General features: G+C 62.7%; 1 protein-coding gene across 1 annotated transcript in view; it reads right to left on the reverse strand.

Moving 5' to 3' along the window:
- Positions 1 to 6: 6 nt before the first annotated feature.
- LOC144929924 (uncharacterized) overlaps positions 7 to 21,622 on the reverse strand; it is a gene marked incomplete at its 3' end in the record, with an annotated part of 47,205 nt that continues 25,589 nt past the window's right edge. Inside the window, exon 2 of the mRNA XM_078850798.1 lies at positions 7 to 6,152. Within this exon, the coding sequence (XP_078706924.1) occupies positions 7 to 6,152 (6,146 nt within the window). The remainder of the gene's footprint in view (positions 6,153 to 21,622) is intronic.

Genomic DNA, 21,622 nt, shown 5'->3' on the forward strand with positions numbered 1-21,622 from the left:
GGTTGGGCTGAAAGCGCTTTGCGTGGAGACAGATTCGGAGATGGTGCTGGACTCGGTCATAGAGGTCAGGCTGGAAACACTGGGCGTAGATACGGACTCAGAGACAGTGCTGGTCTCGGCCATGGAGGTCGGGAGGGAAGCTCTAGGGGAGGAGACGGACTCGGACCTGGTGCTGGTCTCGGCCATAGAGCTCAGGCTAGAAGATCTGGGCATGGAGACGGACTTGGAGACAGTGCTGGTCTGAGTCACAGAGGTCGGTCTAGAAGTGCTGGATGGAGAGGTGGACTCGGAGGTGCTGGTCTCAGCCACAGAGGTCGGGTTGGAAGGGCTTTGTATGGAGATGGACTCGGACCTGGTGCTCGTCTCAGCCATAGAAGTCGGGGTGAAAGATCTGGCCATGGAGACGAACTCGGAGACAGTGCTGGTCTCAGCCATGGAGGTCGGGCTGGAAGCTCTAGGGGAGGAGACAGACTCGGAGACACTGCTAGTCTCAGTCCTAGAGGTCAGGGTGGAAGTGCTTTGCGTGGAGACGGATTCGGAGATGGTGCTGCTCTCGGCCATAGAGGTCAGGCTGGAAGCACTGGGCGTAGATACGGACTTGGAGACAGTGCTGGTCTGAGTCACAGAGGTCGGTCTAGAAGTGCTGGATGGAGAGGTGGACTCGGAGGTGCTGGTCTCGGCCATAGAGCTCAGGCTGGAAGCTCTGGGCGAGGAGATGGACACAGAGGCAGTGCTCGTCTCGGTCCTAGAGGTCGGGGTGGAAGCGCTTTGCGTTGAGATGGATTCAGAGACGGTGCTGGTCTGAGTCACAGAGGTCGGGCTGGAAGAGCTGAACAGAGAGATGGACTCATACGGGGTGGTTGGGATGGAAGCTCTGGGCATAGAGACGGTCTCGGAGCCGGTGCTGGTCTCTGCTGTGGAGGTCGGACTGGAAGCTATGGACACAGGGCTGGTCTCAGTCCTAGAGGTCGGGCTGGAAGCGCTTTGCGTGGAGATGGATTCGGAGATGGTGCTGGACTCGGTCATAGAGCTCAGGCTGGAAGCACTGGGCGTAGATACGGACTCGGAGACAGTGCTGGTCTCGGCCATGGAGGTCGGGATGGAAGCTCTAGGGGAGGAGACGGACTCGGACCTGGTGCTGGACTCAGCCGTAGCGCTCGGGCTGGAAGCTGCATGGGATGAGAAGGACTCGGAGATGCTACTACTGCTCTCGGTCGTGGATGTCGGACTGGAAGCTCTGGGTGAGGAGATGGACTCGGAGCCGGTGCTGGTCTGAGTCACAGAGGTCGCTCTAGAAGTGCTGGAAGGAGAGATGGACTCAGAGGTGATGGTCTCAGCCACAGAGGTCGGGCTGGAAGCGCTTTGTATGGAGACAGACTCGGAGACAGTGCTGGTCTCGGCCATGGAGGTCGGGCTGGAAGCTCTAGGGGAGGAGACGGACTCGGAGCCAGTGCTGATCTTGGTTGTGAAGGTCGAGGTGGAAGCTCTCGGCAGGAAGACGGACTCTGAGACAGTGCTGGTCTCAGCCACAGAGATCGGGCTGGAAGGGCTTTGTATGGAGATGGACTCGGACCTGGTGCTCGTCTCAGCCATAGAAGTCGAGGTGAAAGATCTGGCCATGGAGACGAACTCGGAGACAGTGCTGGTCTCAGCCATGGAGGTTGGGCTGGAAGCTCTAGGGGAGGAGACAGACTCAGACCTGGTGCTGGTCTTGGCCATAGAGCTCGGGCTGGAAGCTCTGGGCGAGGAGATGGACACAGAGGCAGTGCTCGTCTCGATCTTAGAGGTCGGGGTGGAAGCTCTGGGCATAGAGACAGACGCGGAGACAGTGCTGATCTTGGCTGTGGAGGTCGGGCTGGAAGCACTGGGCGAGGAGATGGACTCGGACACGGGGCTTATCTCGGTCCTAGAGATCGGGATGGAAGCGCTTTGCGTCGAGATGGATTCGTAGACAGTGCTAGTCTCGGCCATGGAGGTCGGGCTGGAAGCTCTGGGCGAGGAGACAGACTCGGAGACACTGCTAGTCTCAGTCCTAGAGGTCAGGGTGGAAGTGCTTTGCATGGAGATGGATTCGGAGACGGTGCTGATCTCTGCCGTGGAGGTCGGACTGGAAGCTCTAGACACAGGGCTGGTCTCAGTCCTAGAGGTTGGGCTAGAAGCGCTTTGCGTGGAGATGGATTCGGAGACGGTGCTGCTCTCCACCGTGGAGGTCGGGAGGGAAGCTCTAGGGGAGGAGACGGACTCGGACCTGGTGCTGGACACAGCCGTTGCGCTCGGGCTGGAAGCTGCATGGGAGGAGAAGGACTCGGAGATGCTGCTGTTCTCGGTCGTGGATGTTGGACTGGAAGCTGTGGGTGAGGAGACGGACTCGGAGCCGGTGCTGGTCTGAGTCACAGAGGTCGGTCTAGAAGTGCTGGATGGAGAGGTGGACTCGGAGGTGCTGGTCTTGGCCATAGAGCTCGGGCTCGAAGCTCTGGACGAGGAGATGGATTCAGAGATGGTGCTGGTCTCTGCTGTGGAGGTTGGACTGGAAGCTATGGACACAGGGCTGGTCTCAGTCCTAGAGGTTGGGCTGGAAGCGCTTTGCGTGGAGATGGATTCGGAGACGGTGCTTCTCTCAGCCACAGAGCTTGGGCTGGAAGATCTGGGCATGGAGACGGACTCGGAGACAGTGCTAGTCTCGGCCATGGAGGTCGGGCTGAATGCGCTTTGCTTGGAGACAGATTCGGAGATGGTGCTGGACTCGATCATAGAGGTCAGGCTGGAAGCACTGGGTGTAGATACAGACTCGGAGACAGTGCTGGTCTCGGCCATGGAGGTCGGGATGGAAGCTCTAGGGGAGGAGACGGACTCAGACCTGGTGCTGGACTCAGCCGTAGCGCTCGGGTTGGAAGCTGCATGGGAGGAGAAGGACTCAGAGATGCTGCTGCTCTCGGTCGTGGATGTCGGACTGGAAGCTCTGGGTGAGGAGATGGACTCAGAGATGGTGCTGGTCTGAGTCACAGAGGTCGCTCTAGAAGTGCTGGAAGGAAAGATGGACTCGGAGGTGATGGTCTCGGCCATAGAGCTCGGACTGGAAGATCTGGGGGACGAGACGGACTCGGAGCCAGTGCTGATCTTGGTTGTGAAGGTCGAGGTGGAAGCTCTCGGCAGGGAGACGGACTCTGAGACAGTGCTGGTCTCAGTCACAGAGATCGGGCTGGAAGGGCTTTGTATGGAGATGGACTCAGACCTCGTGCTCGTCTCAGCCATAGAGGTCGGGGTGACAGATCTGGGCATGGAGACGAACTCGGAGACAGTGCTGGTCTCGGCCACAGAGGTTGGGCTGAAAGCGCTTTGCTTGGAGACAGATTTGGAGATGGTGCTGGACTCGATCATAGAGGTCAGGCTGGAAGCACTGGGTGTAGATATGGACTCGGAGACAGTGCTGGTCTCGGCCATGGAGGTCGGGATGGAAGCTCTAGGGGAGGAGACGGACTCAGACCTGGTGCTGGACTCAGCCGTAGCGCTCGGGCTGGAAGCTGCATGGGAGGAGAAGGACTCAGAGATGCTGCTGCTCTCGGTCGTGGATGTCGGACTGGAAGCTCTGGGTGAGGAGATGGACTCGGAGCCAGTGCTGGTCTGAGTCACAGAGGTCGGTCTAGAAGTGCTGGATGGAGAGGTGGACTTGGAGGTGCTGGTCTCGGCCATAGAGCTCGGGCTCGAAGCTCTGGCCGAGGAGATGGACACAGAGGCAGTCCTCATCTCGGTCCTAGAAGTAGGGGTGGAAGCGCTTTGCGTTGAGATGGATTCGGAGACGGTGCTCCTCTCGGCCACAGAGCTTGGGCTGGAAGATCTGGGCATGGAGACGGACTCAGAGAGAGTGATAGTCTCGGCCATGGAGGTCGGGCTGGAAGCTCTGGGCGAGGAGACAGACTCGGAGACAGTGCTGGTCTCAGTCCTAGAGGTTGGGCTGGAAGCGCTTTGCGTGGAGATGGATTTGGAGACGGTGCTGCTCTCCGCCATGGAGGTCAGGCTGGAAGCTCTAGGGGAGGAGACGGACTCGGACACAGTGCTGGTCTCGGCCACAGAGGTCGGGCTGAAAGCACTTTGCGTGGAGACAGATTCGGAGATGGTGCTGGACTCGGTCATAGAGGTCAGGCTGGAAGCACTGGGAGTAGATACGGACTCAGAGACAGCACTGGTCTCGGCCATGGAGGTCGGGAGGGAAGCTCTAGGGGAGGAGATGGACTCGGACCTGGTGCTGGACTCAGCCGTAGAGCTCGGGCTAGAAGATCTGGGCATGGAGACGGACTTGGAGACAGTGCTGGTCTGAGTCACAGAGGTCGGGCTGAAAGAGCTGGACAGAGAGATGGACTCATACGGGGTGGTTGGGATGGAAACTCTGGGCATAGAGACGGTCTCGGAGCCGGTGCTGGTCTCTGCTGTGGAAGTCGGACTGGAAGCTATGGACACAGGGCTGGTCTCAGTCCTAGAGGTCGGGCTGGAAGCGCTTTGCGTGGAGATGGATTCGGAGACGGTGCTGCTCTCGGCCACAGAGCTTGGGCTGGAAGATCTGGGCATGGAGACGGACTCAGACAGAGTGATAGTCTCGGCCATGGAGGTCAGGCTGGAAGCTCTGGGTGAGGAGACGGACTCGGACACAGTGCTGGTCTCGGCCACAGAGGTCGGGCTGAAAGCACTTTGCGTGGAGACAGATTCGGAGATGGTGCTGGACTCGATCATAGAGGTCAGGCTGGAAGCACTGGGCGTAGATACGGACTCAGAGACAGTGCTGGTCTCGGCCATGGAGGTCGGGAGGGAAGCTCTAGGGGAGGAGACGGACTCAGACCTGGTGCTGGACTCAGCCGTAGCGCTCGGGCTGGAAGCTGCATGGGAAGAGAAGGACTCAGAGATGCTGCTGCTCTCGGTCGTGGATGTCGGACTGGAAGCTCTGGGTGAGGAGATGGACTCAGAGATGGTGCTGGTCTGAGTCACAGAGGTCGCTCTAGAAGTGCTGGAAGGAGAGATGGACTCGGAGGTGATGGTCTCGGCCATAGAGCTCGGACTGGAAGATCTGGGGGACGAGACGGACTCGGAGCCAGTGCTGATCTTGGTTGTGAAGGTCGAGGTGGAAGCTCTCGGCATGGAGACGGACTCGGAGACAGTGCTGGTCTCAGTCACAGAGATCGGGCTGGAAGCGCTTTGCGTGGAGACGGACTCCAAGCCGGTGCTGCTCTCTGCTGTGGAGGTCAGGCTGGAGGCACTGGGCGTAGAGACCGAATCAAAGACAGTGCTGGTCTGAGTCACAGAGGTCGGTCTAGAAGTGCTGGACGGAGCGATGGACTCGGAGGTGCTAGTCTCGGCCATAGAGCTCGGGCTGGAAGTGCTTTGCGTGGAGATGGATTCGGAGATGGTGCTGCTCTCCGCCGTGTAGATCAGGCTGGAAGCTCTAGGGGAGGAGACGGACTCAGAGACAGTGCTGGTCTCAGTCCTAGAGATCGAGGTGGAAGCTCTGGGCGAGGAGGCAGACTCGGAGCTGCTGGTCTCAGCCACAGAGGTCGGGCTGGAAGCGCTTTGCATGGAGACGGACTCGGACCTGGTCCTGTTCTCAGTCATAGAGGTCGGGATGGAAGATCTCAGCATGGAGACAGGCTCAGAGTTGGTGCTGATCTTGGTTGTGAAGGTCGAGGTGGAAGCTCCGGGCGTAGAGACGGACTCGGACACAGTGCTGCTCTCAGCCATAGAGCTGGGGCTGGAAGCACTGGGCGAGGAGACGGACTCAGAGGTGCTGGTCTCAGTCCTAGAGGTTGGGCTGGAAGTGCTTTGCGTGGAGATGGATTCGGAGATGGCTCTGCTCTCCGCCGTGGAGGTCAGGCTGGAAGCTCTGGGGGAGGAGATGGACTCGGAGATGCTGCTGGTCTGAGTCACAGAGGTTGGTCTAGAAGTGCTGGACGGAGAGACGGACTCGGACTCAGTGCTGTTCTCGGTCATAGAGCTCGTACTGGAAGCTCTGGGCGAGGAGATGGACTCGGACCTGCTGCTGGTCTCAGCCGTGGAGGTTGGGTTTGAAGTGCTGGGAGTGGTGATGGCCTCAGATGTTTCTGTTCTGTTGTGTGTTGTGATCCATTTACTAGTCGTTCTCTCCTTGGTTCCTGAGGTTGTCACTGTGCCTGTTAACAAGTACATTCTGTGTGATATTTGCATCTCCTCTGTTAGCTTTTGAAGCTGGTTTTTACAACAGGACCTTTGTTTTTTATGTACCCCAAGGGCCATTCCTTTGGGAGCTGGGCACCAAATTTTGTTGGTTCCTTTGGAAATCCCACCTTGAGACCCCTCCTGCCCCCCCTCCCAATTTCCCTCTCTCATTTGCACTTTCCGCACCTCTTTCCAGGTGCCCCGTTGCTTGCCTGGGTCCCTGAGCCCACACCGATCACCTTCCACTTCACAAAGGCAAATACAGGTGCTTCTGATAACCGAGGGGTTAATGCCCAGCTCTGGTAGGACTATGTGTCCAATGACAATTATGGACCGTTATGCAAACAGCTTCCTTTCCCCGGCATGAGCCCCTCCCGCTCTAACCCACCAGCCCCCATTCCCCTCTCAGAGCTGGGGAGAGAACCCAGGAGTCCTGGCTCCCAGCCCCCCTGCTCTAACCCACTAGCCCCCACTCCCCTCCCAGAGTGTGACGAAGCAGGACTGTTCTTAATGTTTCCTCTGAATACTGTAGGGGTGCCTCAGTTTCCCCTAGGCAGTTCTTAAGTCTCTAGGGATTGGGATAAGGGTGTATGATCCTTGCTGAGCCCTAGAGGGCAGGTGTGTGTAGGGGTCTGGACACAGAGAATGGCCGACACCCTGTTTCCTGGCCACGGATGGCCTGGGCCCTTCCCCCCTGCGAGGTGAGAGCTGAAGGGTTGGAGAACAAAGGAATCCGGTGACCTCCTGGCCCAAGAAAGGGACAAAGCCCAGAGCAGGGGGGGCTGGGGGGAGTTTTCAGTTTGGGGCTGGCTGGAGACATGGAGTGAAGGGCAGACGTGGTTGTCTGGCTCACTGTCCCCCCAAAATGGACCCGGCTGAGGGGTCCCGGTCTCTGCACCTACAAGCTCTGTGTTAGACCCTGTTCCTGTCGTCTAATAAACCTTCTGTGTTACTGGCTGGCTGAGAGTCCCGTCTGACTGCGGAGTTGGGGGGCAGGACCCTCTGGCTTCCCCAGGACCCCGCCTGGGCGGACTCGCTGGGGGGGAACTGCCTGGAGGGGTAGAGGAGGCTGAAGGCTCCGAGGTCAGACCCAGGATGGGGGAAGCCGGGTGAGGTGTCCTGGAGACAGTCCACCCCCCCCCACTCTAACCCACCAGCCCCCACTCCCTTCCCAGAGCCAGGGAGAGAACCCAGGAGTCCTGGCTTTTGATCCAGTACCTTATCTATCAGCCCCCACTCCCCCGACACTGAGGGACGAGGCTCTGTCCGAAGTCCCTTCGGTTCCCAAGGTTGCCCGCTGGGCATGTCCGTGGTGTGCCAGCCAGGTATCACCCTGGGCTACTCAGGGCAGGGGCAGGAATCAAGGAACGAAACCAGTGCGGTTTTCTCCTGTGGAAACCCTCTTCATCTAAAGTAGCTTCTCTCTCTCCCTTCCCCGCCCCCCCCCCCCCGTTTCCTCCCCACCCCGCAGAGCCAGGGGGCAAGGCCAGACAGCCACAGACCTTCACCAGCAGGGTCCAGCCCCGTAGAACCTCAGTGTGGGGAGGACAGATCCGGGGGGTGGGGGGGCTGTGGGGCAGCAGGGACCAGCCCCACAGAACCACAGGGTGCAGAGGAGGGATTGGGTTGTGGGGGGCCCTGGGACAGCAGGGACCAGCCCCATAGAACCGAAGGGTGGAGAGGACAGATCCGGGTGCGGGGGGGCTAAGGGGGAGCAGGATCCAGCCCCATAGCGCAGGGGGGCAACTACAGAACAGCCCTTTAGCAGCAGCATCCCTGCAGTGGGGTGCCCCATTTGCCCTCCCCTAGGGAAGGCACCAGCATCGCTGCACTCCTGACCCATGGGACTGCCCTGTCTGGGGGAGCGATGCCCCCAGCCCCACCCCTGCCCAGTCCAGGGGGACACTAACCCCTCCAGTCCCAGCCGGCTGCATTGCCCCAGAAGGGGGGTATGCAAGGAAGGGGGAATTTTCTGTAACATTTCTATGCCTGCCTCAGTTTCCCTCTGCACTTTGCCTGACTACCCAGCGTTCCGAGGGTTAACACCGTCTGTGACCAGTGCAGGGGGGGGGCGCACACACCATTGCTTGGGGTGGTGCGAAGGGGGGCCCAAACAGACACGGCTGCAGCCGCCCCCCAGCCCAGAGCTCCCCGAAGGCACCCCCAGCACCGAGCAGGCAGCTGGGGAAGGGCGGGGACCCAATGTTGCCAATTGCGGTCGGGTGCATTCCTGGAGATTTCCTGCCACGACACGTTTCCTGGTGACTCCGGGGCACACCGGGAGAGCTGAAAAGCTGGGGGCTGGGACACGGGTGGCCTTCGGGGAGAGGGGCGGCCCCTGAGCACCCCCAGGACTAGCGCCAAGCCGGTGGCTCTGGCTCGGCCCGGCTGGCCTGGCCCTGCCCCTCTGGGAAGCCCAGGGACCGGTCTGGGCCGGGGGCGCTGCAGATCGCCCCCACCCCACCCTCCATTGCCCCCACCTCACCCCTCCCCCACCCCCCAACCCCTCCTTCATCCACCCCTCCACACCCCCACCTCCAGCCATCCATCCCCCTGTGCCCCCCACACCCCTCCTCCATCCACCCCCACCCCCTACCCCTCCTTCATCCACCCCTCCATCCCTCCCACACACCCCTCCATCCCCCCTTTCACCCCCCCACACCCTTCCTCCATCCATCCCCCCACCTCCACCCCAACCCCTTTTTCATCCACCCTTACATCCCCCCACCTCCAACCATCCATCCCCCATTCCCTGCACACCCCTCCTCCATCCATCCCCCCACCTCCACCCCCCTCCTCCATCCCCCAACCCCTCCTTCTCCCATCCCCCCATCCCCCTGTGCCCCCCCACCCTTCCATTCCCCCCCCCACTGCCTCCAGCTACCCCTTCCACTCCTCCCCTCCTCCATTCATGCCCCCACACTCACGCGCTATAGGGTGCCATGGGGGGCTGCGATGCCAGAGACGGGGGGCCGGAGGGTGTCCAGGCAGCCATGGGGGGCTGCAGTGGATGGGGGGGGTGCCAGCCAATGCTGTAGCACCCTGCGTCCCCCACCCCACAGCTCGCCCTCCCCCAGGTGGTCCCCTGGGTACTCACCCCCCGTGGAGGCCAGGGCCAGGGCTGCCCAGAGGCAGAGCACCACCGGCATCATCCCCCCGCTCCAGTCAGGGGTCCGCGTGGGCGGGGGGGCCGGGGCCAGGCTCTGGAGAGGAGGATGCACCCGGGTGGCCTCCAGGATCCTGCTCGGAGCTGAAGTGCCGCTCGGGGTGGCTGGTGGATTTCATAGAGGGAGGAGAACAGGTAGGAGGGGCCCCCAGGCGTTGGAAACCACAGCGATCCGGCTGATAAGGGAGCCCGGGCCCCACCCCGGGCCCCATACTGCCAGCAGGGCCTGGCAGCTGGCAGCCCAGAGCCCTGGGGGGCTGGGTGGGGGCTGCCGCCTGCCCAGGGCTGCAGGCCGGGCGGTGCCAAGCGTGGGGCAGGGAGCTGCCAGCGACGCACTGTTTCCATAGCTGGGCAAATATTTGGAGGAAATCAGTTGCTGGAACCCAGGGCGAGGGTGTGTGAAAGAGCGGGGGACCGGGCCCCCGAGCCGTGGGGGGGGATTTCTTGCTCTGCACCCGAACTTCTCCAGGCACCCCCATCCCCGTGGCCTCTGGGCACCTCCTGGTGCATCCTCAACCACACACCCTGCCCCCCGCGCCGGGCCAGGAATATCAGGGGAGAGGGTCCCACCCGGGCCCCGAGGCCCGGCGACCCTGCTGCGTTTAGAGCTGACGGGGGGCTGACGGCTGGTGGGGGGGTATATGCAGTGTCGAGGTTCCCTCCAGGCAGCAGGGACTTGACCCCGGGTCTTTCGCCCGAGCCAGCGGCCCGGTCTTCCCCTCGCTGCAGAAATTAAGCTGAGCTGCCCCGGTTTGCGACGCCCGGCCTGTGAACGGGGGCACGACTCCCACCCACTTCCCCAAACGCCTCGCTACCCCGGAGGATGGGGGTGTGCGGGGAAGGTGTGTGAGCAACAGCACTCAGCCCACGTGCGAGCAGGCCGGACGCGCGCCAGCGACAGCACTCGGCCCGCGTGCGAGCAGGCCGGACGCGCGCCAGCGACAGCACTCGGCCCGCGTGCGAGCAGGCCGGACGCGCGCCAGCGACAGCACTCGGCCCGCGTGCGAGCAGGCCGGACGCGCGCCAGCGACAGCACTCGGCCCGCGTGCGAGCAGGCCGGACGCGCGCCAGCGACAGCACTCGGCCCGCGTGCGAGCAGGCCGGACGCGCGCCAGCGACAGCACTCGGCCCGCGTGCGAGCAGGCCGGACGCGCGCCAGCGACAGCACTCGGCCCGCGTGCGAGCAGGCCGGACGCGCGCCAGCGACAGCACTCGGCCCGCGTGCGAGCAGGCCGGACGCGCGCCAGCGACAGCACTCGGCCCGCGTGCGAGCAGGCCGGACGCGCGCCAGCGACAGCACTCGGCCCGCGTGCGAGCAGGCCGGACGCGCGCCAGCGACAGCACTCGGCCCGCGTGCGAGCAGGCCGGACGCGCGCCAGCGACAGCACTCGGCCCGCGTGCGAGCAGGCCGGACGCGCGCCAGCGACAGCACTCGGCCCGCGTGCGAGCAGGCCGGACGCGCGTCAGCGACAGCACTCGGCCCGCGTGCGAGCAGGCCGGACGCGCGTCAGCGACAGCACTCGGCCCGCGTGCGAGCAGGCCGGACGCGCGTCAGCGACAGCACTCGGCCCGCGTGCGAGCAGGCCGGACGCGCGTCAGCGACAGCACTCGGCCCGCGTGCGAGCAGGCCGGACGCGCGTCAGCGACAGCACTCGGCCCGCGTGCGAGCAGGCCGGACGCGCGTCAGCGACAGCACTCGGCCCGCGTGCGAGCAGGCCGGACGCGCGTCAGCGACAGCACTCGGCCCGCGTGCGAGCAGGCCGGACGCGCGTCAGCGACAGCACTCGGCCCGCGTGCGAGCAGGCCGGACGCGCGTCAGCGACAGCACTCGGCCCGCGTGCGAGCAGGCCGGACGCGCGTCAGCGACAGCACTCGGCCCGCGTGCGAGCAGGCCGGACGCGCGTCAGCGACAGCACTCGGCCCGCGTGCGAGCAGGCCGGACGCGCGTCAGCGACAGCACTCGGCCCGCGTGCGAGCAGGCCGGACGCGCGTCAGCGACAGCACTCGGCCCGCGTGCGAGCAGGCGGGATGCGTGTGAGTGACAGCACTCGGCCCGCGTGCGAGCAGGCGGGATGCGTGTGAGTGACAGCATTCGGCCCTCGTGCGAGGAGGCCGGATGCGTGTGAGCGACAGCACTCGGCCCGCGTGCGAGGAGGCGGGATGCGCGTGAGTGACAGCATTCGGCCCTCATGCGAGCAGGCGGGATGCGTGTGAGTGACAGCATTCGGCCCTCGTGCGAGCAGGCCGGATGCGTGTGAGTGACAGCATTCGGCCCTCGTGCGAGCAGGCGGGATGCGTGTGAGTGACAGCTTGCAGCCTGCAGGTGAACAGGTGGGACTTGTGGCCAGGCATGCGCATGACACCACAGTGCACGGGACCCCCTTGTGCCCACGTGACAGGCTGTTCGCACGGCCCCCCCTCTCCGCTCGGTTCCTGATAACGCTGCATTGACGTCAGCGCAAGATATAACTAATTTGCCTTTTATAAAAAGGAGTTCCCCTCCTTAAGGAGATGAGTGGTTAATCAGCGCTTCAAAGAGCCTTCGTTACAAACACTCATGCCCTTGGAGTTCGTTTATCGTTACGGCAAACAAAACACCAGCTATAAATAGAATTTCAAGGGCAGAACCTACCTGTGCATCCCCTGGGTTCTCTCCCCGGCTCTGGCGGGCAGTGGGGGCTGGTGGGTTAGAGCAGGGCCAGGGGGCTGGGAGCCAGGACTCCTGGGTTCTCTCCCCGGCTCTGGGAGGGGAGTGGGGGCTGGTGGATTAGAGCAGGGCCAGGGGGCTGGGAGCCAGGACTCCTGGGTTCTCTCCCCGGCTCTGGCGGGGAGTGGGGGCTGGTGGGTTAGAGCAGGGCCAGGGGGCTGGGAGCCAGGACTCCTGGGTTCTCTCCCCGGCTCTGGGAGGGGAGTGGGGGCTGATGGGTTAGAGCAGGGCCAGGGGGCTGGGAGCCAGGACTCCTGGGTTCTCTCCCCGGCTCTGGCAGGCAGTGGGGGCTGGTGGGTTAGAGCAGGGCCAGGGGGCTGGGAGCCAGGACTCCTGGGTTCTCTCCCCGGCTCTGGCAGGCAGTGGGGGCTGGTGGGTTAGAGCAGGGCCAGGGGGCTGGGAGCCAGGACTCCTGGGTTCTCTCCCCGGCTCTGGGAGGGGAGTGGGGGCTGGTGGGTGAGAGCAGGGGGGGCTGGGAGCCAGGACTCCTGGGTTCTCTCCCCGGCTCTGGGAGGGGAGTGGGGGCTGGTGGGTTAGAGCAGGGCCAGGGGGCTGGGAGCCAGGACTCCTGGGTTCTCTCCCCGGCTCTGGGAGGGGAGTGGGGGCTGGTGGGTTAGAGCAGGGCCAGGGGGCTGGGAGCCAGGACTCCTGGGTTCTCTCCCCGGCTCTGGCGGGGAGTGGGGGCTGGTGGGTTAGAGCAGGGCCAGGGGGCTGGGAGCCAGGACTCCTGGGTTCTCTCCCCGGCTCTGGGAGGGGAGTGGGGGCTGATGGGTTAGAGCAGGGCCAGGGGGCTGGGAGCCAGGACTCCTGGGTTCTCCCCCCGGCTCTGGGAGGGGAGTGGGGGCTGATGGGTTAGAGCAGGGCCAGGGGGCTGGGAGCCAGGACTCCTGGGTTCTCTCCCCGGCTCTGGGAGGGGAGTGGGGGCTGGTGGGTTAGAGCGGGGCCGGGGTGTGACGAAGTGAGGCAGCAGGGAGGGGGGAGTGTTGACCTGGGAATGTGCCCTGGGGATGGGAGACCTGAGAGCCTGTCACCTGAGCCGGGAGGGGGACGGGGAGGTAACACCTCTGCCCAGGAATGTGAACAGAGGCTGCAGCAGGGAACCTGCTGGGTGGGTTTAGTTCAGTTTGGGGCTGGGTGGAGGAACACAGAGAACCCCAGAGCTGGGGTCTAAGCTCCCTGCTCCCCCAGAAGGACGTGACTGAGGGGTCCTGGTTGTACCCACAAGCTCTGTTTTGGACTGTGTTCCTGTTGTCCAATAAACCTTCTGTGTTACTGGCTGGCTGAGAGTCTCAGTGGATCCCAGGAAGAGGGGTGCAGGGCCTGGACTCCCCCACACTCCGTGACACGAGCCAGGACTCCTGGGTTCTCTCCCCAGCTCTCGGAGGGGAGTGGGGGCTGGTGGTTAGAGCAGGCGGGGCTGGGAGCCATAAGAGCAGCCAGACTGGGTCAGAGCAAACGTCCATCTAGCCCAGTGTCCTGTCTGCCAACAGTGGCCAATGCCAGGTGCCCCAGAGGGAATGAATCATCCAGTGATCCGTCTCCTGTCACCCATCCCCAGCTTCTGGCAAACAGGGGCTAGGGACACCAGCCCTGCCCAGCCTGGCTAATAGCCACTGCTGGACCATTGTCATGGAGTCCCTGGGCGATGCTCTGGAGCTGCTCCTTACGAAGCCAGGCAGGACTCTGGGGCAGTCGCCTTTCTGTGAGCAGCCTGTCTGCAGGACACACAGCTCACCCGGCTTCCACCTTCCTGGGTCTGACCTCGGAGCCTTCAGCTTCCTCTGCCCCTCCGTGCGCTTCCCCCAGCGAGACCACCCAGGCGGGGTCCTGGGGCGGCCAGAGGGTCCTGCCCCCCAACTCCGCAGTCAGACGTGACTCTCAGCCAGCCGGTAACACAGAAGGTTTATTAGACGACAGGAACATGGTCTAACACAGAGCTTGTAGGTGCAGAGACCGGGACCCCTCAGCTGGGTCCATTTTGGGGGCAGTGAGCCAGACAACCCCGTCTGCCCTTCACTCCATGTCCCAGCCAGCCCCAAACTCCCCCCAGCCCCTCCTCCTCTGGGCTTTGTCCCTTTCCCGGGCCAGGAGGTCACCGGATCCCTTTGTTCTCCAACCCTTTAGCTCTCACCTCGCAGGGGGGAAGGGCCCAGGCCATCCGTGGCCAGGAAACAGGGTGTCGGCCATTCTCTGTGTCCAGACCCCTGCACACACCAGCCCTCTAGGGCTCTGCAACGATCATACACCCTTACCCCACCCCCTAGAGACTTAAGAACTGCCTAGGGGAAACTGAGGCACCCCCACACTATTCAGAGGAAACATAAGAACAGTCCCACTTCGTCACAACCCTCCTCCAGGAACGTATCTAGTTCTTCTTTGAACCCTGTTATAGTCTTGGCCTTCACCACGTCCTGTGGGAAAGAGTTCCACATATTGTGCGTTGGGTGAAGAAATACTTCCTCCTGTTTGTTTTCAACCCGCTGCCTATTAATTTCATTGGGTGTCCCTAGCCCTACTTATGAGAGGGAGTAAATACCACTCCCTTATTTACTTTCCCCAGAAGTCATGATTTTATAGACCTCTGTCATACCCCCCCCTTAGCTGTCTCTCTCCCGAGCTGAAAACTCCCCGTTTTTTTAAGCTCTCCTCGTACAGCCGCTGTTCCATCCCCCTAACCAATTTTGTTGCCCTTTTCTGAACCTTTTCCAATCCCAACAGATCCTTTTGGAGACGGGGCCACCACAACAGTGCGCAGGACTCAAGCCGTGGGCGTCCCACGGATTTAGAGAGCGGCAACATGAGATGTTCGGTCCTATTATGTCCCCCTTTCCTAATAGGACTCCTGGGTTCGATCCCCGGCCCTGGGAGGGGGGAGGGGAGTGGGGGCTGGGAGCCAGGACGCCTGGGTTCTCTCCCCACCCGCCACCTCCCTGTCTGACAAGTCCCTTCTCCTGTGGGTTAGCTTTCCCCTCCCTGCAGCGAGCCTCACTCAGTGTCTGGCCACACTGTCGCCCGCTGTCCCAGCACTTGCGGGTGCCAGGGAGGTCACCCGGGGTGCTTGCCAGGGAATTTACCAGCCTGTTCGGCACCCTTTCACTTTCTCCTTTCCTCCTCTCCCCCCCTGGCCAGCCCAGTCCCGCGCGCTTCCATGTCACACCTCTGCCAGCCCAGCCACGGGACTGACAGCGACATCTGACTGAGATCTGGGCCCCGCCGTACCAGGCCCCCAGCCTGTGACCCCCATTGTGCTGGGGCTGCAGAGACCCCATGATTGGGGCCCCCATCACAGCCTCCCTCTTACACAGAGACCCCCCCCCCCCGTCAACCACATGCCCCTCCTCCCTAGGGGACCTCATTTCTGGGGCCCATCCAGCCTCTCTGCTGGGGTGCAGGACTGACCTGGCTAGCTCATCTCAGGGGGAATGGGGGGCAGGCAGCGGGAGAAGGGGGGAAAGGTGGAGGAGCGGAGCGGGCCTGGACCAAGGGACTGGGCTACAGCAGATGCCCTGACCTCGTTTGCCAGGTTCCAGGCTGGGAGCGCCCCAGCGCCTTTTGGGGTTACCTGGAAGCCTCTCAGGGTCTGGGTCAGAGCTGGGCCTCCCCTGGGATCTCCTTGCATAGCCCCCAGCCGCTCCAGGCCACCGGTTCAACAGCCCTGGGCCTCCCCCAAAGCCCAGCCTGCCCCACTGCCTGGGCCAGCACCTCCCCGGCAGCCCTTTATAACAAACACCTGCCCCAGCCCAGCTGGCTCTGGTGAGTGACTGGGGCTGGCCGGCCCAGGCCCGAGCCCCTTAAAGGGGAACACCGGTCCGCCGCAGGGGGGAGCGGCTTTGGGTCCCTCCCCAAGCTAGGTCCTGGTACAGGAGGCGGGATTCCTGGGGGCTCGGCAACCCTGTCCATTGGGGGCTACGCCTCCCTCCAGCCCGAGCCCTCAGCAAATTGGGGTCCCTGGAGGGCACCGAGGGGGGCTGGCCGGCCGGCCGGCCAGGGGCCCAGCCTCGGGGGAAGGAGGCTGTGCCACGCTGCCGGGGCCATGCACGGACCCGCCTGACATCAAATGGGCTGCCATGGCGACCCACGGAACCACGTGGCACTGCTGGGATGCAGTGTGGAACCACCGGGCCCCAGGAATCCCGGGGGGGGGGTGCCCATCCCCCAGGTGCAGGGAGGAAGGGGGTGACGGGTTCCCAGCAGCAGAGCCCAGGGCATGGGTGGGGGAGAACTCTCCACCCGCCGGGACATCTGGGCTGGCGCCCGGGGCCCATCCCAGCGCACGTTCCATGGGACTCTAAATAACAACTGAGATTTCACAGAACAAATAAAGCAAAGGTCACCCTGGGTACCTGAGAAATGCCAGGGCGGGGGGACATGAGCATCTGAGACCGGCCTCGCCTGGCAGGTGACGCAAAAGGGACAGGGTGGAGGGCTGGGTGCCAGGACTCCTGGGTTCTCTCCCGGCGCTGGGAGGGCAGTGGGGGCTGGTGGGTGAGAGCGGGAGGGCTGGGAGCCAGGACTCCTGGGTTCTCTCCCCAGCTCTGGGAGGAGAGTGGGGGCTGGTGGGTGAGAGCGGGGGGGCTGGGAGCCAGGACCCCTGGGTTCTCTCCCCGGCTCTGGGAGGGGAGTGGGGGGGCTGGGAGCCAGGACGTCTGGGTTCTCTCCCCAGCTCTGGGAGGGGAGCGGGGGCTGGTGGGTGAGAGCAGGGGGGGCTGGGAGCCAGGACGTCTGGGTTCTCTCCCCGGCTCTGGGAGGGAAGTGGGGTCTAGTGGTTAGAGCGGGGGGGACGGGACTGGGAGCCTGGGTTCCATGCCTGGCCAGGTTGTTGAGTCACTGTGACTTGTCCTGTCTCTCCCCTGGGCCTTGCCCGGCTTTGCTGTTGGTAACAGGTATAAGATTTGTGTGCACAGTGCATGAGGCCAGCACTGCCCCTCCACTCCTGGGGCAGCCTGAGGGTGAAATCACCGGTGCCCGCAAAGCGCTCGACCCTGTAGTTCGGGGCCACGGTGCAGCGTCGGGGTGGGTCATTCGATGGAGCACGGGGTTACGCGGGGGGTTGTCTGGGTGCGGGGTGCACTGGCAGGGAAGCTGGCCCAGCTTTACAGGCAGGGCGTGAGGTTTCCATTAGCCGTCAAGGTTCATTTCCTAGGTAGGGGCAGGCATTAAGGTCCAAGTGAGGGGTTAAGGGCTGTGATTTGGGTTGTGGGAGTCAGGGTCAGTGGTGGGGGTCACCCATGGGGCACAGCCGGCCTGGGTCAGACCCAGAGGACCCCTGGATCCGGCCTGATGGCCCCTGCCCCCTGGTGCTTTGCTTGGAGTGGACAGACCAGGGCGATTCACCAAGGGATCCAGCCCCCGTCGTCCCACCCCAGCTCCAGAGGTTTCAGGACACCCAGAGCGTGGGGCTGCGCCAACGACCCTTTGGGCAGATACTGATCAATAGGGGAGGACGGGATGAGAGCAGGGGACAGGCTCAGGTTAGCAACAGGGGCTGGGGGTAGGATTTACGACCGAGGGGGATCATCCAGCGCAGGCTACGTGCCCTCCCGCCCCAGTCCCGAGCCACAGCCCCACAGCCTCATCGGAGCCCCGGGGAGAGGAGCCCAGCAGAGCCAAGGCCTCGCCCAGCCCGCCTGGCTAATGCCAAGGTGCCAATATTTGCTCACGGATAAACACTGGAGAGAAAGTCAAACAAGGCCGGGACAGGACGGGGGGGGCCCACTCTGACAGCGACGGGATGGGGCGAGCGGCTGCCCGCACCCATTTCAGGGGCTGGCAGAGCCTCTTCCAGGAACTGGAGCTGGCCCCCATCACTAGGAGATGGACAACACCAGAGAGGGCGCTAGGCAACAGGCAGCCTCAGTCGGAGCCAGGGTGTGGGGACGGGGAAGCCCCACAGCCACCCACCTGTCCAGGGGGCGGGGCCTAGGGGGAGCTGTATACCTGTGCCAGGGGCTCACCTGTCCAGGGGGAGGGGCCTAGGGGGAGCTGTATACCTGTGCCAGGGGCTCACCTGTCCAGGGGGAGGGGCCTAGGGGGAGCTGTATACCTGTGCCAGGGGCTCACCTGTCCAGGGGGAGGGGCCTAGGGGGAGCTGTATACCTGTGCCAGGGGCTCACCTGTCCAGGGGGAGGGGCCTAGGGGGAGCTGTATACCTGTGCCAGGGGCTCACCTGTCCAGGGGGAGGGGCCTAGGGGGAGCTGTATACCTGTGCCAAGGGCTCACCTGTACAGGGGGAAGGGCCTAGGAGGAGCTGTATTCCTGTGCCAGGGGCTCACCTGTCCAGGGGGAGGGGCCTAGGGGGAGCTGTATACCTGTGCCAGGGGCTCACCTGTCCAGGGGGCGGGGCCTAGGGGGAGCTGTATTCCTGTGCCAGGGGCTCACCTGTACAGGGGGCGGGACCCAGGGACAGCTTTACCCTTCACCCTGTGACCCCAGCTCCTCCCCACTTCATCTCTCCTGCACCCCAAGGGCCCAGCCCCATGAAGCCACTGCCCTCCCAGTCCCCTAGGCCTGACACCATCCCCCAGGTCCCCTCTACCCCCTGCGCCCTGCACCCCACAGGTAAACTCTCCCCACTCCAGCCCCCCTCCCCACCAGGGGTCCCTCCCCATGCACACCCCTTCCAGCCCCGCCCCAGGCCCTGTACCCCCACAGGTAACCCCTCCCTGCTGCAGCTCTCCCCCCACATAGGCCATGTCTCTTTAGGGTCCCAGACCTACTCGGGCTGGAACCCCCCCACACACATACATAAGATCGGCCCTACTTGGTCAGAGCAAAGGTCCATCCAGCTCAGTGTCCTGTCCTCTGACAGTGGCCAGGGCCAGGGGCCCCAGAGGGAATGGACCGAACAGGGAATCATCCAGTGACCCTTCCCCTCTCACCCATCCCCAGCTCCTGGCAAACAGAGGCCAGGGCCACCATCCCTGCCCATCCTGGCTCATAGCCATTGCTGGACCCGTCCTCCAGGAACATATCTTGTTCTTCTTTGAACCCTGTTATAGTTTTGGCCTTCACCACGTCCTCTGGCAAGGAGTTCCACAGGTTAACAGTTGGGTGAAGAAAGACTTCCTTTCGTTCGTTTTACACCCGCTGCCTGTTCGTTTCATTGGGTGGCCCCTAGTTCGTGTGCTATGAGAAGGAGTCAGTCGCACTTCCTTCTTTGCCTTCTCCACCCCCGTCATGATTTCATAGGCCTCGGTCACACCTGCCCTGCGCCGTCCCTTTCCCAAGCGGAGCAGTCCCGGTCACGCTAATCTCTCCTTGCAGGGCAGCCGGTCCACGCCCCTGCTCTGTTTTGTCCCAAGCCCGACAGACCCTTATGCGACGGGGCCACCAGGCCAGCACGCCGGGCTCAAGCCACGGGTGTCCCACGGATTTAGAGAGCAGCAACAGGGGATTTTCCCTCCTACTTGCTATCCCTTCCTCGAGGCCTCTGCTGGGACGGGGCGAGCTCTGGAGCTGGATCAGACTTCTTGGGGTGGTTTGGGGTTGGACCCCTGGCACGTTTGGGGCGCAGGGGGCGTGGGGAGGAGAACAAGGGCACCAGGGCAGCAGTGCGGCTTCTGCAGGGCAGGGCTGCCCCCTGCTGGCTGTGGCCGGGAGTGTGTCTGGGCTGGGGGTGGGGACAGAGACAGTGAGAGGCCTGGCTCTGTGTGTGTGTGTGTGAGAGAGAGACAAGGCTCTGTGTGTGTGTGTGTGTGTGAGTGAGAGAGAGAGAGAGAGAGAGAGAGAGAGAGACAAGGCTGGCTCTGGGTGTGTGTGTGAGAGAGAGAGAGAGAGAGAAGGCTGGCTGTGTGTGTGTGAGACAAGGCTGGCTCTGGGTGTGTGTGTGTCGGACAGGCCCGGCTCTGGGTGTGTGCGTGTGTGTGAGAGAGAGAGAGAGAGAGAGAGAGAGAGACAAGGCTGTGTGTTTGTGTGTGAGAGAGAGACAAGGCTAGCTGTGTGTGCGTGTGTGTGTGTGTGTCAGGCCCGGCTCTGTGTGTGTGTGTGACAGGTGTGGTTCTGTGTGTGTGTGTGTGTGTGTGTGTGAGAGAGAGAGAGACAAGGCTGGCTCTGGGTGTGTGTGTGAGAGAGAGAGAGAGAGAGAAGGCTGGCTGTGTGTGTGTGAGACAAGGCTGGCTCTGGGTGGGTGTGTGTCGGACAGGCCTGGCTCTGGGTGTGTGTGTCAGAGAGAGAGAAGGCTGGCTCTGGGTGTGTGTGTGTGTGTGAGAGAGAGAGAGAGAGACAAGGCTGGCTCTGGGTGTGTGTGTGAGAGAGAGAGAGAGAGAGAAGGCTGGCTGTGTGTGTGTGAGACAAGGCTGGCTCTGGGTGGGTGTGTGTCGGACAGGCCCGGCTCTGGGTGTGTGTGTCAGAGAGAGAGAAGGCTGGCTCTGGGTGTGTGTGTGTGTGTGAGAGAGAGAGAGAGAGAGACACAAGGCTGGCTCTGTGTGTGTGTGTGTGTGTCGGACAGGCCCGGCTCTGGGTGTGTGCGTGTGTGTGAGATCGCACACGCTTGCCCACCCGCCCAGCTGTAACTGGACCCCCCGACGGAGTCTCATCCGCAGATTCCGCAAATCTCCCAGCCCAAAATATCCCCTGGCATTTGGAGACAGTTCCGGCCCCCCCAACGGGTGCCGGGGGGGGGAGATGGGGGGCAGAGACCTTTACTGGGGAGTCATTCCACCCCCCACCCTTCCCCCAGCCGGTCCCCCCACATCTCACTGCACCCCCATCCCTCGGCACAGCCCCCACACACACGCACACACACAGGGCAGCCGGGCTCCAGGCTGTCTCTGCTGCCAGCATTAATGTAATTACCGTCCCGGCTAATTCCCCCGGCTCCGATCCGCTCCTCAGAGCCAGGGAGACCCAGACAGGCGGACAGCAGGAGACACACCCAGCCACGCAGAGACACATTCACACACTCACACAGATGTGCACACACGTGGCTACACAGTGACACACTCACACACAGACACACACACCCAGATGTGCACACGCACAGCCATGCAGCAACACACTCACACACTCACTCACACACACAGAGATTTGCACACACATGGCTACACAGTGACACACTCACACACACAGAGAGAGATTTGCACACACGGTTACACAGTGACACACACACACAGACACACACACACAGATGTGTACACACACAGCCACGCAGCGACACACTCACACACAGGTTTGCACACATGGCTACACAGTGACACACACACACACACAGAGATTTGCACACACAGAGCCACGCAGCGACACACACACACACAGAGGTTTGCACACATGGCTACACAGTGACACACACAGAGAGATCTGCACACACGGCTACACAGTGACACACACACAGACACACACACAGATGTGTACACACACAGCCATGCAGCGACACACTCACACACAGGTTTGCACACACAGCTACACAGTGACACACACAGAGATTTGCACACACATGGCTACACAGTGACACACTCACACACACAGATTTGCACACACAGCTACACAGTGACACACACACACAGCCATGCAGTGACACACTCACACACACACACATACAGCGACACGCCCATGCTGACAACTGGTCACCCACACAG

Source organism: Lepidochelys kempii, chromosome 28, assembly GCF_965140285.1.
Source record: "Lepidochelys kempii isolate rLepKem1 chromosome 28, rLepKem1.hap1, whole genome shotgun sequence".
In the NCBI taxonomy this organism is placed as follows: domain Eukaryota; kingdom Metazoa; phylum Chordata; order Testudines; family Cheloniidae; genus Lepidochelys; species Lepidochelys kempii.